General features: G+C 44.3%; 1 protein-coding gene across 1 annotated transcript in view; it reads left to right on the top strand.

Moving 5' to 3' along the window:
• Positions 1-10,616, top strand: part of PLCXD3 (phosphatidylinositol specific phospholipase C X domain containing 3) — a 123,060-nt gene extending 112,444 nt beyond the window's left edge. The window contains exon 3 of the mRNA XM_048504136.1: positions 9,322-10,616. Within this exon, the coding sequence (XP_048360093.1) occupies positions 9,322-9,478 (157 nt within the window). The 3' untranslated portion in view covers positions 9,479-10,616. The remainder of the gene's footprint in view (positions 1-9,321) is intronic.
• Positions 10,617-14,190: the final 3,574 nt, after the last annotated feature.

The following is a 14,190-nucleotide window of genomic DNA, read 5'->3' as shown; positions in this document are numbered from 1 at the left end:
AAAGAACCCTGTGTGGAGCAACCTATCATTTTTATCTCCCCAAAGGAGCTCAGGACATTGTGTGTTTTCTCTTTCCCATTTTATCCCATATGAGCTAGGTTATATCTGATTTAATAGAGTAGAGACCATAGTTGATAGTTTAGATTTCACAATAAGGTACAGCTTGACACAAAAGTTGGAATCTTTATTTACTGAACTCATAGAATCATAGAGTTGGAAGAGACCCCAAGGGCCATCAAGTCCAACTTCCTGCAATGCAGGAACACATAATCAAAGCACTCCCGACAGATGGCCATCCAGCCTCTCTTTAAAACCCTATAAACAAGGAGACTCCACCACACTCCGAGGTAGTGCATTCCACTGTTGAACAGCCCTTGCTGTCAGGAGGTTTTCCTGATGTTTAGGTGAAATCTCTTTTCCTTCACCTTGAACCCATTACTCCTGGTGCTAGTCCAGGGGTCAGCAACCTGTGGCTCTCCAGATGTTCGTGAACTACAATTCCCATCAGCCCCTGCCAGCATGGCCAATTGGTCATGCTGGCAGGGGCTGATGGGAATTGTAGTTCATGAACATCTGGAGAGCCGCAGGTTGCAGACCCGTGTGCTAGTCTTTGGAGCAGCAGAAAACAAGCTTGCTCCCTCCCCAACATGACATCCCTTCAAATATCTAAACTTGGCTCTCATGTCACCTCTTAACCTTCTCTTCACCAAACTAAACATACCCAGCTCCCTAAGTCTCTCCTCGTAGGGCATGGATTCCAGATCTTATGCCTTTTAACTGCATGGAAGGGGAGAAGGAAAGTGGAAGGGTGATATGTGAGCTCAAAAATCCATGTTCACATAACAACCTAGGTTTGTTGTTACATTTTAAACATGTCTTATTGTTTAATTTGAAGGGGTTTTTTTACTGATTCCATTTTTATGCCTTTAACAGGAAGTAAATACACAAAAACACATAAGCACATAAAACTGCTCTATACAGAATTAGACTATTGGTCTCTCATGATCTAGGTATGTTTTGTCTGGAGAACAGAAGGGTGGATTCACCACAGCATAAGTATAACACCTTTAGGATGTTATAAAAAGATCCATTTGGGGATTTTGCGGTCGCACATCACGGGACAACACAAGCGTTGCCAGGCAAAATGGATTTTTCCCTGCCTGATGCACAGAGCTCTTCATAGGATCATAGAATCATAGAGTTGGAAGAGACCTCAAGGGCCATCAAGTCCAACCCCCTGCCATGCAGGAACACACTACCAAAGTACTCCCAACGTATGTTCATCCAGCCTCTGTTTAAAAACCTCCAAAGAAGGAGACTTCACCACTCTCTGAGGCCGTGAATTTTACTGTCGAACAGCCCTGACAATCAGGAAGTTCTTCCTAATGTTTAGGTGGAATCTCTTTTCCTGCCCCTTGAATCCATTACTCCGTGTCCTCGTCTCTGAGGCAGCAGAAAACAAGCTTGCTCCCTCTTCGACATGGCATCCCTTCAAATATTTAAACATGGCTATCATGTCCCCCCTTAACCTTTGCTTCTCCCCAGCTCGCTAAGCCTTTCTTCGTAGGGCAGACCTTTTACAATTTTACTATGGAAGAAGCCATTGTCAGTTTTACCATAGAGTTTCCAGCTGTTCCTAGAGATACCTTTTGTCATTTCTGGATTTTTCCTGGAAGTGACATTGCACCTCAGACACCACAGCCCTCTATGTCCCCACCCCTAAAGTTCTTACCGGGTGCTAGGCATGATCTGGCAACCCTACTGGGAATTAAATCAGGGATCCTCTGCATGCAAAGCAACCACTGACTCACAGCACCTGCCTGGAAATTAAGTGACTGATATTCCCCCTTGCTGCTTAATTTCTTCTCTTTTTAAAAGCAGAGTGGTGGGGCAAATAAAATATTTGGTAACCTTGTTAGGTTGGCAGGCCATTCTTCAGTCGGCCCATCGGCCCTTGAAAACACTGTCTCTTGAATGGCCTGTTGCCAGCTTGCCCGTGCAACCACCTTCTCAAAGGAAAGATACTGCTTGTCTTTTAGGCAACTGTTTCCTCAGCCAAGAGAGCAAATGGCTCTTCTTTTGCATCTGTGGTGTTGTTCTTCTGCTTCTTCCTTTCCTGCTCAGTTGAATGCGTGGTTACAAATAACTGATGTTCCGCCACGGGAGGCCCTGGGCGTCATTAACATTCTCCCGCATTGTCAGAACATTATGACTCAGACGCGGAACTTTCAGCCGCCTGGAAGTGAATTTTCTTCTTTCTGTTAAAATATTAATGCGATTAGATTTGCCGTAACTTCACGTTAAGAACTGACTGTGTTGGGTCCTCGCCAGCCTCTTTCGACTGAAATAGCTCACGTTTTATTATTTGGAAAATGAAAACATGATTTTATTTTAAGGTCATTGCCAGTTTCTATCTGCGCTGTGAAAGGTTAAGCATTTGAGCCAGGCCAGCTAAATCTCTGCACTTGCCATTTTATTGTGTGGACCTTTGACTGCTCATTACCCAATGAATGCCCACACTGTGGGCCAGAATGCTCTTCTGTTCTGAGAAATAAATCAGATATGCCTGTAAGCAAAAAAATGTCCCACCTAGAAAGGAAGCTATATTCTCAGTCATCCTTCAGTAAAGACAAATAATTCTGCTCTAGCCATGCACTGGAGAATTAGAATTATCCTCAGTAGGATTACAGGGAGATCCAGGATGGTGTAGCAGTTAAGAGGGGCAGGCTCTAATCTGGAGAACCGGGTTTGATTCCCCACTCCTCCACATGAAGCCTGCTGGGTGACCTTGGGCCAGTCACAGTTCTCTCAGAAGTCTCTCAGCTCATGCAGAGGCAGGAAATGGCAAACCACCTCCGAACCACCTCTTACCTTGAAAACTCTACGGTGTCACCATGTCAGCTGTGACTTTATCACACTTTCCACCACCACAGGATCACACGAAGCTGTTTGTTACGTCTTTTGAAAAACTCATTACTATTCTATTTCTTTCTTCCATTGAGGAGTTACACCAAAACGGTGACTCATACAGAGGCACAGCGGGGTGCTCGTAGAGCTATCTATTATAAATTCTGTAAGTAAACCTTTGGGGAAGTAAAGCATGCCTGTAGTTTTAAGGGGGGGGTTGGGGGGGGGAAGGGGAGTCTCAGCTATCAGAAGCTTGACATTGTATTGTTCTACAATTACATTGATTGATTAAATCCATCAATCTTTGTGGCTCTTTAGCACAATGAGCACTGGAACATTTTTGCAAGCAATGAGGAACACGTCCCCTTGCTTCAAAAGGTAATATGACCAAATGAGCTCCACTGCAAAAACGAAACAATATGAATGAAAAAGATTGACAAAAGTAAAAAGAAAGACACAAGATAATTTATCTGCAACTGATATGAGGTACAAAAACATAACAGAATAAGACAAAATATTGTATTAGAATAGGCAATGGCTTGTGGACAAAGAAGAGAAGAAGACTTTGCTGGGGTAGCAACAGGGAGGTTAGACAGAATAGTAAGGCCAGCACCTTTTCTCCTGTTAAGAGTCAATCTTTGACTCCAGCAGAAAACAAGCTTTCTCCCTCACCAACATGACATCCCTTCAAATATTTAAACATGGCTATCATGTCATCTCTTAACCTTCTCTTCACAAAAGTAAACATATCCAGCTCCCCCTAAGTCTCTCCTCGTAGGGCATGTATTCCATACCTTTTACCATTTTGGTTGCGCTTCTCTGGACCCATTCCAGATTGTCAGTATCCTTCCTGATTTGCGGTGCCCAGAACTGCACACAATATTCCAGGTGAGATCTAACCAACGCAGAAGAGAGATACAATTACATTCCTCGATCTAGACACTATACTCCTATTGATACAGCCCAGAATTGCATTGGTCATACAGGAACAGCTGAGTTGTTCTTCTGCCTGACTTTTCATCAAGATTCTCATACAGAAGTGTTTTGGGCTGCTAGCAATGATACTGGATTCACTGATTCAGACAACTTTTTCACTCAATGCCTCCCAAATCTCTTCTGCGTTACAGCTCCACCTATCACACATGGCATTTGTCCATATCAGTTCCATGATCTCCAGCACAGTTTATATTAGAAGACAAAGAGGGTCCCTCATCACTTTTCAGCAGCAGAAAAGTTGGCTAGATCCATGCCACGGCTACAAGCTACAACAGTTGTGGTGACTAAATGGAACATCCATGTTCGGAGGCAACGTGTGTCTGAACATTAGTTGCAGGGAGACAATAGCAGAGGAGAGATATTACCTTCTTACCCTATTGGTGGGATTACCCTATTGGTGGGATTCCCAGAAGCTTATGGCTCGCCATGATGAAAAAAAACATGAACTAATTTACTTTGCCATGTTTGAACCTAATGAATTCATAGAAATATTATGTGAACAATAGAAGTGTTCTCTGAGTATCCACAGGCCAGCAGAGAACACATGCAGCTGCCTTATGCTGAATCAGACCATGAATTCATCAAGATCAGGATCTCAGGTAGAGGTCTTTCACACAGAGGCGTAGCTGAGCCAGAGTGCGCCTGGTGCACACTCTGGCTTTTTCATGCCCCCCCCGTGGCGCCCCCCCAAGGTGCCCCCCATTCGGCACTCCCACCCACCACTTACTTTAGGAAACCGAGCAGGCTGGAGGCCTGCTCTGGTGGGAACTACATTTCCCAGGGTATCCTGGGAAATGTAGTTCCCACACAGGCAGGCCTGTTCTCCAGCTTGCTCTGTTTCCTAAAGTAAGTGTGTGTGTGTGTGGGGGGGTGCTGCGGGGGGGAAGGGGGAGTGGCCAGGGGGAATTTTGCACCCCCATGTGACCCAAATCCGTGCGCCCGGTGCGTGGCGGACCCCCTATCCCCTGGTAGCTTTGCCACTGCTTTCACATCCCTTCCTAACTGGTCGTTTTAGCTGAAGATGCTGGGAATTGAAACTAAGATCTTCAACATACCAAGTCCATGTTCCACCACTGAGCTACAGGCCTTCCCCAAAAGAGTCTCAAATTCTCTGAAAGTTTTATAGGGGGGAAGAGAAGCCCATTTACCCTGGCGCATAAATCACTTTTTAAAAAAAAATAACCAGCCAGAAGGTTTTTGCTAATCCTAGGGCTCAGGCAGTAGCTGTTCTTGGTTCTCTGAGAGCATTCGACCATGTGGGTGGTTGCCATGCAGCATGGTCTGCATTTTCCCAGACTGAAAAGCTAATGAGGCCAGTTACAAGGACTGAAGTATGCAGAGACTGAAAATTATAAGGACAGGTAAACAGGTTTCATGTTGCTGCCAAAAAAGCCCCCCTGGGGAAACAATAACTCCGGCTTCCTTCCATCACTGCCTTCAGTGCACTCGAGAATATTTTGCGGCGAAACTGGAAAAGGCAGGGAGGTTGATGGAGGCCTGGCGTTTGAGTCATTGTTTGTGAAGGGTTCCGTGAACTTCTCATCTGCTATGGAGTTACATGAAGGAAGAGTTGTAGCAATTATGACAAGTCAGATTCTCTTCTGCAAGTTCTCCGATGGTATCGATTGCATCCATTTGGGAAGAGATGCCTTGTATACTGCATACTGCCCCAAAATTGGAGCAAGTGAAATATCAGGCAACCCTGAGTAGTAATGAGGTTTGTGATGCTCCATGCACTAAATGGTTGGAATGCCTTAATCCAGTGGTTCTCAACCTTCCTGATGCCGTGACCCTTTAATACAGTTCCTCATGTTGTGGTGACCCCCAACCCTAACATTTATCCATTTTACAGATGGAGAACACTGATGCAGAAAGTCTTAGGCAATCCCTGTCAAAAGTTTGTTTGACCCCCAAAGGGGTCCCGACCCTCAGGTTGAGAACCACTGCCTTAACCCCAGTGAAATTTGTAGCAGACATAGGACAGTGGGGTGCTGTGTGTTTTCCGGGCTGTATGGCCGTGTTCTAGCAGTATTCTCTCCTGACGTTTTGCATGCCTCTTTGGCTGGCATCTTCAGAGGATCCCACACAGCACCCCAGTGATTCTGGCTGTGAAAGCCTTCAACAAGATATAGGACAATTTCACACATTATGCAGCCATAAACCATGGTTTGGTTAGGAAGGAGTCGTGGCTAATCCTAGCTCTCTGAAGAGTGCACCCTGTATAACACACAAGTTATCAAGGATCTGCTAGCCTTGGCCCATTCACACTTTATTGGGTCTATGAGTAACAAAAGGTACCTATTCACATTGGAGAAAAATAATGGTCCAGCAGTGATAGAATGGATTTCTTTCAGAGGTACAGGACTTTTTTTTGCCTCCCACATCCCATAGCAGCCTAAAATGCTGCTCCTGGGGGATAGGGAACAGCATGATGAGTGAACTGGAAGAAAAAATTATCAAAAATCTCCTTTCCGTTCCATTAGTAGAAATCTACCGCTGTATCCAAATCTAGCTCCCCAGCTGCTACCTTGATTAACAGATATGTGAGTGTTATGTGCTCTCAAGTAGCTTCTAAATTATGGCGACCCCATGAAGTAATGACTTCCAAAACCTCCTGTTATTAACTGCCTTGTTCATGCCTTGCAAACTTGAAGGCTGTGGTTTGCTTCGTGGATTCCTCCCAATGAGACAAACTAGGCTTCCAGTGCTAAACTCACTAGGTACTACAGAGCCATTCAATATTATTCAGTTTTTCTGGCTGAAAGTTCATTCTTGAGAAAGCAGGCACACCCAAGTAGCAAAGAAAGACAACTCTTGGCTTTCTGAATCCTCCTTGATGCAGATAGACAAAGTGGGCCCCATTATTATGACTTCTGAATCCTCCTTGATGCAGATAGACAAAGTGGGCCCCATTATTATGACTCCGGGTAGTTGTGAATAAAAGGGGGGGAACTCCAAGGAATTACAATGTACAGGACAAATACAGAAAAACAACACACTGGAGTTGGAGCTTGGCGGGGTCTGGGACAAACCAACAGTGCTAGAGCTGGTCAGCCCCTCATGCTTCATCTGATCCTGGCCTGAGAGAGGCTGGAAGCCTGCAGTTTAAAGCTCGACCCAGGTAAGTTGAGGTCAGCATCAAATGGGCTTGCTTCACCTTCGAATTCCTCCCCAGGGTGGGGTGAGCCGGCTGGCCCCACTCCTGATATCCACATGGAGATGGGGGGGAGGGGTTGGCCTGAGCTGGCCCCACTCCTGATCTCTATGTGGAGTTCCAGGTGGGGCGTAGCTGGGGAGGGCACGCAGCATCCTGGGTTAGCTCCAGGCACCGTTTTATAAAGCTAGGCCCCTATACTTAATGTATACAGTTCTTCTTCTTAGTAGATAGAACAGGAACCTGGATGTATTCCTAGTTTGGCTGTCTTCTTCATCAACTTGAGCCAATTAACAGTACATTTTATGATAAATTATATAAACCCAATCACTTATGGCAGAGCTGAATAGAATAAAAACTTATCTTCCCAAGCCAGTGCTTACAAATTGTCTGTCGTGAAACCGGAGCTCTGCCAGTTTACAGTTTTTTAAATGTTAGATGTAGGCAGGAGCACCTGAAAATGTGTCATCAATAAATATAGCAAATTGCTAAAACATAATATTACAATTGAACTACAAGAGAAGAACTCACAAATTTAATCAACAAGCTTACACAGCTCTTGCCAGCTGAAATTCTCTCTTGTTCGGTATCCACAGAAAGGCTTAGCTAAAGTAAGGATACAGCAATCCCAGGGAGCTGTGTGATAAGACATATAACTGTGCATACAATTTAGAGGGATGCCTATTGCATTGTTGTATATGGCCACTTCGTATGTTATACAGAGTAACATGTATTAATTATAACATTACTATGCAACACCACAAACTTGTATGCTGAGGGTTTTTTTTTCAAGAAAATGTAGTATATACAAAAATATTAACATGTCTTTAAATAAACAAAATAAGTTAGCTCTAGATTGACATTATTGTATACATTACAGCCTAGTATGCATGCAACGCTTACCTCAAGGCTATCTGCTCCCCATTGGGGTCTCCCCATGTTTCTCTGTGCACATACAAGGAGACCCAACTGTCTGGCCACCATTTTCTGCCCTTGCTTTCAGGTCATCTCAGGGTGCTGGGTTCACTGCTATTGGAGGTTTTTTTTTGTCGTCATTCAATTTTTTAAAAAATTTGCCATTTTGATATTCTGTCACTCCTGCAAAAGAACTTCATGGTTAAAATTAAAATAAGGGAGGCCAACTGACTTGCTTGCTCTGGAAAGGGTGGGGGAAGGGATAGAGGAGCTGAAACCATGCAGGAAGCAGTAGCGTAGCGCCAAGGGGTGGGTGCGCGATGCACCAGTCATGCGCCGGTGCGGGGGCATGGTGGGGGATTCCGAGGACATTCCAGGGCATGGCGGAAACAGGGTGCAAGCATGCCCCAGGCGCAGTTCCCCCTCGCTCTGGCCCTGGCAGGAAAGCATATGGAAGCTGATCTGCTTCACTTTCCCTGTGCAGGCAGGGAAAACATTGCAGTTGGTCCATTTTCTGAAACCATGAAGAACATTAGATCTCTGCCACAGTGAATTTGGGAGTGGGGGACAATGAGTCCATGACTGAAAGTCTGCCCCGAAAGGCATGTGCGTTTACCATGAGGCACAGCAAAAAAAGCATAATAGGCCTACATCATTCTCATTGCACAATTGACCACAAATTGTGAATTTTTACAGCGTGTTGTCTTAAAACAGCTGTAGACCATCAACGTGTGCCCTGTCCTAGATGGTCCAGGCTAACCTAATTTTGTCAGATCTGTGAAGCTAAGCAAGGCCAGCCCTGATTGGCAGACCACCATGGAAGTTCAGGGTTACTACACATATGGCCTATCACTGTTTTTCTTTCACCTTGAAAATCTTACAAGTTTGCCCAGAATTGGCTGAAACTTGATGGCATCGAACACCACCATCAGTGTAACCTCTCTGAAGGATTCTGTGTGTTCCTACTTCAGAGTTAGTCCTGTTGGATTCAGTGTCAGTTGATTCTGAATAAATGTTGAGTCTGGATTGTGAAGGTCGAAAATAAAAGTTGGAAAAGTATATGGGGGTCAGACAGAGGTGGGATCCAACCAGTTCTCACCACCTCTCTAGAAGTGGTTACTAATTTTTTCTGAGTGCCGAGAAGGGGTTACTGAAGCAACCTCCCTGCCCAATAGGGACTGGAGGTGCGTGTTTGCTGCGGCACCACTGTTTGAATCCCACCACCATCGAAACCTGTTATTAAAATTTTTGGATCCCACCACTGAGGTCAGACCTATCGACTGGGAGCTACTGATAATGAATCTCAAGATTCCTGTTTTTACTGAGGGATTACCCTTCTTTTTCCCTAGAGCTCTCCCTACCATGATGGAGTGGGTCCGGACTCAGAGAGCAGGTGAAAGCGGTATCAACATCATCACGGCAGACTTTGTAGAGCTCGGCGACTTCATCAGCACAATCATAAAGCTGAACTACATGTTGGACGAAGGCGAAGCCGATACGACTTGATAGTACCGTAATGTGACTAGTATGCTTTTCTGTGCAACTTTTCCCAGTTGTGTTAGGTTGTAACATTATGTCACAGGTTTTGCAAGCACATACCGAATTTTCTTTTGAAGCGTTAAGAACTTGGAAAGAGTGGGCAAAAGAGGGGACTTTCCCCATTTGTTTTGATCATTTCTTCACATTGGTTAACTTGTGTCTCATGAAACCCAGCCAGGTTTCAGCCGCACTTACGTTCCGACTAGAGAAAGCCATTAATAAATATTGTGCTCTCAACCGAATGTGCTTTTGCCATATGACAATGATTTGCTGTGTTTAAAATTCATAAATGGCAGCCATATATTGACCTCTGTGCAATAGTTTTTCCATTGTCCTTAGGAATTTTGCTATGAATGAAAAAAGTGTATTATTCCGCTAAGGTGCTCCATCAGCCAGTGTGCTCCATTTTATTAACGTTGCACTATGTATAGAACTATTTGGAGGAATCAGGTTACTTGGACTTGGTGGTGGAAGGGGAGGAGGAAGCAAAAACATATCCAAACCCCGGCCGTCATCGTTAAAAATGGCAAAAAAAGAACAAGCATTTGCAGATCCAATTTCTAGCAGGCAGCCTATCTGGACCAAACCTTTATGTGGCATGATTTTGTTTTAAATAAAACCTTTCATTGAGCAGAATGAGCTGTTTAAAACTGTAGTCAGGCGCCTGAGTTGTCCCCACAGAGCTTGCTCAGTTCAGAGCTATTGAGCAGTGACTGTCAGCTCCTCCTATGTGGTCCTTAGCAAGGTCTGAGCTTCATGGCTGCTGTGCCAATACCAGCATCACTGGGGATCATCTGGGCTCATTCCTGGGTACCAAAGACCCTCCAGGGCTGAGGCCAAATGGGAGCATTCTCAGCGAGCTAAAGAGCACAGTCCACCCCTGATTAGACTTGCCAGTTGCCACCTGCCCCTGCTTTCAATTAATATTTTGAGGAGCAGGAGAAAAATGGGCAGGAATAGCATTGATTGCGATGCCCTAGATATTTCCCTTATTTTCAAAGGTCTTTATAAAGGCTATGTGTGCAGTGGAGGGAGTATATTAGAGTATTATATGGAAGTGATGTCATTTCCTCCTGAAACTCCACCCTCCCCAGGCACCACCACCAAAACTTCCTGTGTGGGGGGAAGGAGGGAGTATACTAGAGTATTATATGGAAGTGATGTCATTTCCTCCTGAAACTCCACCCTTCCCAGGCACCACCACCAAAACTTCCTGTGGGGGGGGGGAGGGAGTATCCTAGAGTATTATATGGAAGTGATGTCAATTCCATCCTTCCCAGGCACCACCCCCCAAACTTCTTGGTCTTTGCTGATGGAGGCTGGGAACTTTATGCCTGATTGTTTATTTGACTTTGATAATAAGTGATAGAGGACTTGCCACTAATTACTGGAGAGTGGGGCAAAATTTCATTTAAAAATTTTTAAGGGTGGTTTTTATTTAACTTCTGAAACTATAGCCTTTTGTGAAGTCAGTGGACACTTTTCACAGCCAAATATAATTGAACACCTTTTCAGCTGAAAGGTTCCCAAGGCAATGCACAATGAATTGCCCAACTAAAAATAAACTGAACTAAAAACAAAAACACAATAAAACAATCACATCTAAAAATAGAGATGGCAGCAGCAAACACCATGGTGATACACAGTAAAATTAATGTTTACTATTTAAGAGCTATGTTTTAGAATTACTGGTAGGTTACACTTAAAGGTCCATGTTTTTCCCTTAGAAATAAGTTTGTGCAATCCAAATACAGATTTCTGGCAAAACAGGAAAGTCCTTTTCAGTTAAGCCACCTGTAGCCATAATATTGTTATTGTGCCCCTACCATTTAAAATGTTTTTTAAAACGGATATTGAAACAAAAACTTTACTTACTAAAACTGACTAAAAATTAAGGAGTGCAGCAGACCTGTATAACCTTTCCTTGTCTAACAATCTGTTATACTGAGCTATTCATACCACTTTCAATCACCAGTGGCAGTGAGCAATTCTTCCTATCACTTTTTTCTTAAGGAAACACATAACGGATAAAGTTGGATGAGAAAAGAAGTAACTTTATCCCTCTTTCCCTCCAAACACACAACTGATCTGGTCCCTAAAACTGAATGCTACCGTTAGAGCAGTGATGGCGAACCTATGGCACGGGTGCCAGAGGTGGCACTCGGAGCCCTCTCTGTGGGCATGCGCACACAGAGATGTCATGTGGGGGGCGGAAAATCACACACACACCCACACACACATCTAGGCTGGCCTGGGCCACTGAGCACGACGTGTGCACACCATGGTGAGCAGGGAGGATTTGGCGGGCGGGTCTGGTGCCTGTGCCCCGGTGGCTGCTGCCCAACGGGGGGGAGGGGGCACAGAGGAGGCAGAGATGCTAGAGAGGCACAGAGCAGTGTGCACGGGACTTGCTGGAGGCTAGAGCAGACTGGCTCCTGCTTAAGCGGGTGGGGCGGAGGAAGAGGGAGCCAACCGGTTTTTTCTAAACTAAAACCTCAGCATTCAGGTTAAATTGTCATGTTGGCACTTTGCGATAAATAAGTGGGGTTTGGGTTGCAATTTGGGCACTCGGTCTCAAAAAGGTTCGCCATCACTGCGTTAGAGTACATATAACAAAAATGCTATCAAGTCATCATAAATTATTTGATTTGATGGATAATTGTAGATGAAGAAAAGGCCAAAAGGAAAGGAATAGGAGGATGCCTGTTTCACTCCCTCAGGGAGACTTGGGAAGCACAGCCTGATTTACAAACTGATTTACAAGCTGTTGTATTGCCAGGAAGCCTCTCAGACCTTGGCCTGCAAAAGTAAATCCAGTCCTTTTACATCCAAGCCTCCATTTTACTAATACTGTCTCCTCACAACCTTGTATATATCAGTACTCTCTCACCCACTTTCTGCTTTTGGCTCTTATTGATAATTTTCCGTCACCGTCTCCTGTCCCTAGTCTCTCACATGATTTCTCTTTCCAGTTAACTACATCATGGAATGTAGATAGCTCTCTTTGCTCTGTTCTTCAGAATCTTTGGACCACCTTCCTCCCCACATCCTTTCATCCTCTGCTACCGTTTCTTTTTGCTCTAGTTTAAAACTAAGAGGCCATTAGAAATCTTTTGCAGTCAGCTGCGTTCTGCTCCCAAGTGGCTGTCATTGATCTCAGGAATGGGAGACTTTGAAGAAGCTGGTTTGCCAAAATGAATTCTAATATCCTTCACCACCTCAGTCTCTGTATTAGAGCACCAACCACCTCTTGACACAACGCACCCGTTTAAAGAGGACCTAGGGGCTGAAGGACAAAGTATTTTCAATCCTGGTCATACCATGGCACAAATAACCTCAACGAGTACTTCACCAACAACCACGCTGATTTGCACTATAGATATCACAGGCTGGTTGCCTCTCACTGTAGTATGGTTGTGGGTTCTAGCACACTTCCGTGGAGGACTGGCTCTCAGATGATTGAAGTCTGAAACCTGTACAAATTGCCTCTCTAGTTACTTTTAAAAACAATGGTTCTGGGAAGAGTTCTCAAATGTAATGAGCAAGATTCTAGAACAACAGAAATGCTTCTTTCTGGTTACACCTTTGTAGGCTGAACATTAAGATTTCCAGTAGACATTTCTTATTTTTTTAAAATCTGTACTTAGAGATTAGGCTGTTTATTTTGCCCCCTTTCCTTAGTTCCCTGGACCCCAGTTCTCCACCCTCCCACTCACCTGCTTCTGTGTGTTGGTCTGATCCAACATGGCTCTTCTTATGCCCTCCAGTGCCTTGAAATCATGCAGATTTACCTGTTTTTAATTATGTTATGAAGTGTCTCCCCCACAAAAAACAGTATGAGGTTTCTCTTTCTCTCCAAAACAGCTGCCCATATCCTTGCTTCACTTGCAGAAGGAAATGGGGGTTTTAAGTAAGTTGATCAGTTCGTCTCTTGCCTGACTCTGACATCACTCAGTGTTTTAAATTGTGCTGGGCTGAAAATGATACACCAGACTCAATCCAAACGCAGGGATCGGTGATAATCTGAACAGTGTATTGAGTGCTGAAGTCTCAGCTAGTCATGGGAGCTGGCCCTTGCCCCCTCCTTCATGTTTCCAGGGAATTCCATGTGCGAAAAACAACCTTGTCTTCACAACTAACCTCATCATAGGCAGCATGATGCATCCATTGACAACTGTTAGGAGTTCAGTGACTACAATGGTAAAAAAAACTTACTTAAGGCCCCTTCCGCACATGCAGGATAATGCACTTTTAATCCACTTTCACAGTTGTTTGCAAGTGGATTTTGCTATTCCACACAGTAAAATCCAGCTGCAAAGTGCATTGAAAGTAGATTGAAAGTGCATTATTCTGCATGTGCGGAAGGAGACCATGCCAGTGTAGAATGATCACACCATTGTTCTAGTATTAGGATGCATGGAGAAAGTTTCCCAGTTCTGATGCGTCAACTTTGGGGCTCTTTCTGTACTTCCTAATGCAAGCCAGCAGGGAAATTGTGATTTATCTTTAAACCTGTATTTCCACTGTCCTCTTAAAAAAATTAAAATAATATTTCAACTGCATTATTCACTGTGTTGGATCCTACCAGCTATTTTCACTGATCCCCCCATGTTCCTACAGTTCTCTGATTCACCCATCATGCTGTTCTGAGAGGTCCCTAGCCTCAAGAAACAGCATTT

The sequence above is a fragment of the Sphaerodactylus townsendi genome, linkage group LG07, assembly GCF_021028975.2.
Source record: "Sphaerodactylus townsendi isolate TG3544 linkage group LG07, MPM_Stown_v2.3, whole genome shotgun sequence".
NCBI lineage: Eukaryota > Metazoa > Chordata > Lepidosauria > Squamata > Sphaerodactylidae > Sphaerodactylus > Sphaerodactylus townsendi.
Note: the sequence above shows the minus strand (reverse complement) of the source record. Positions and strands in the feature narration are given on the sequence as shown.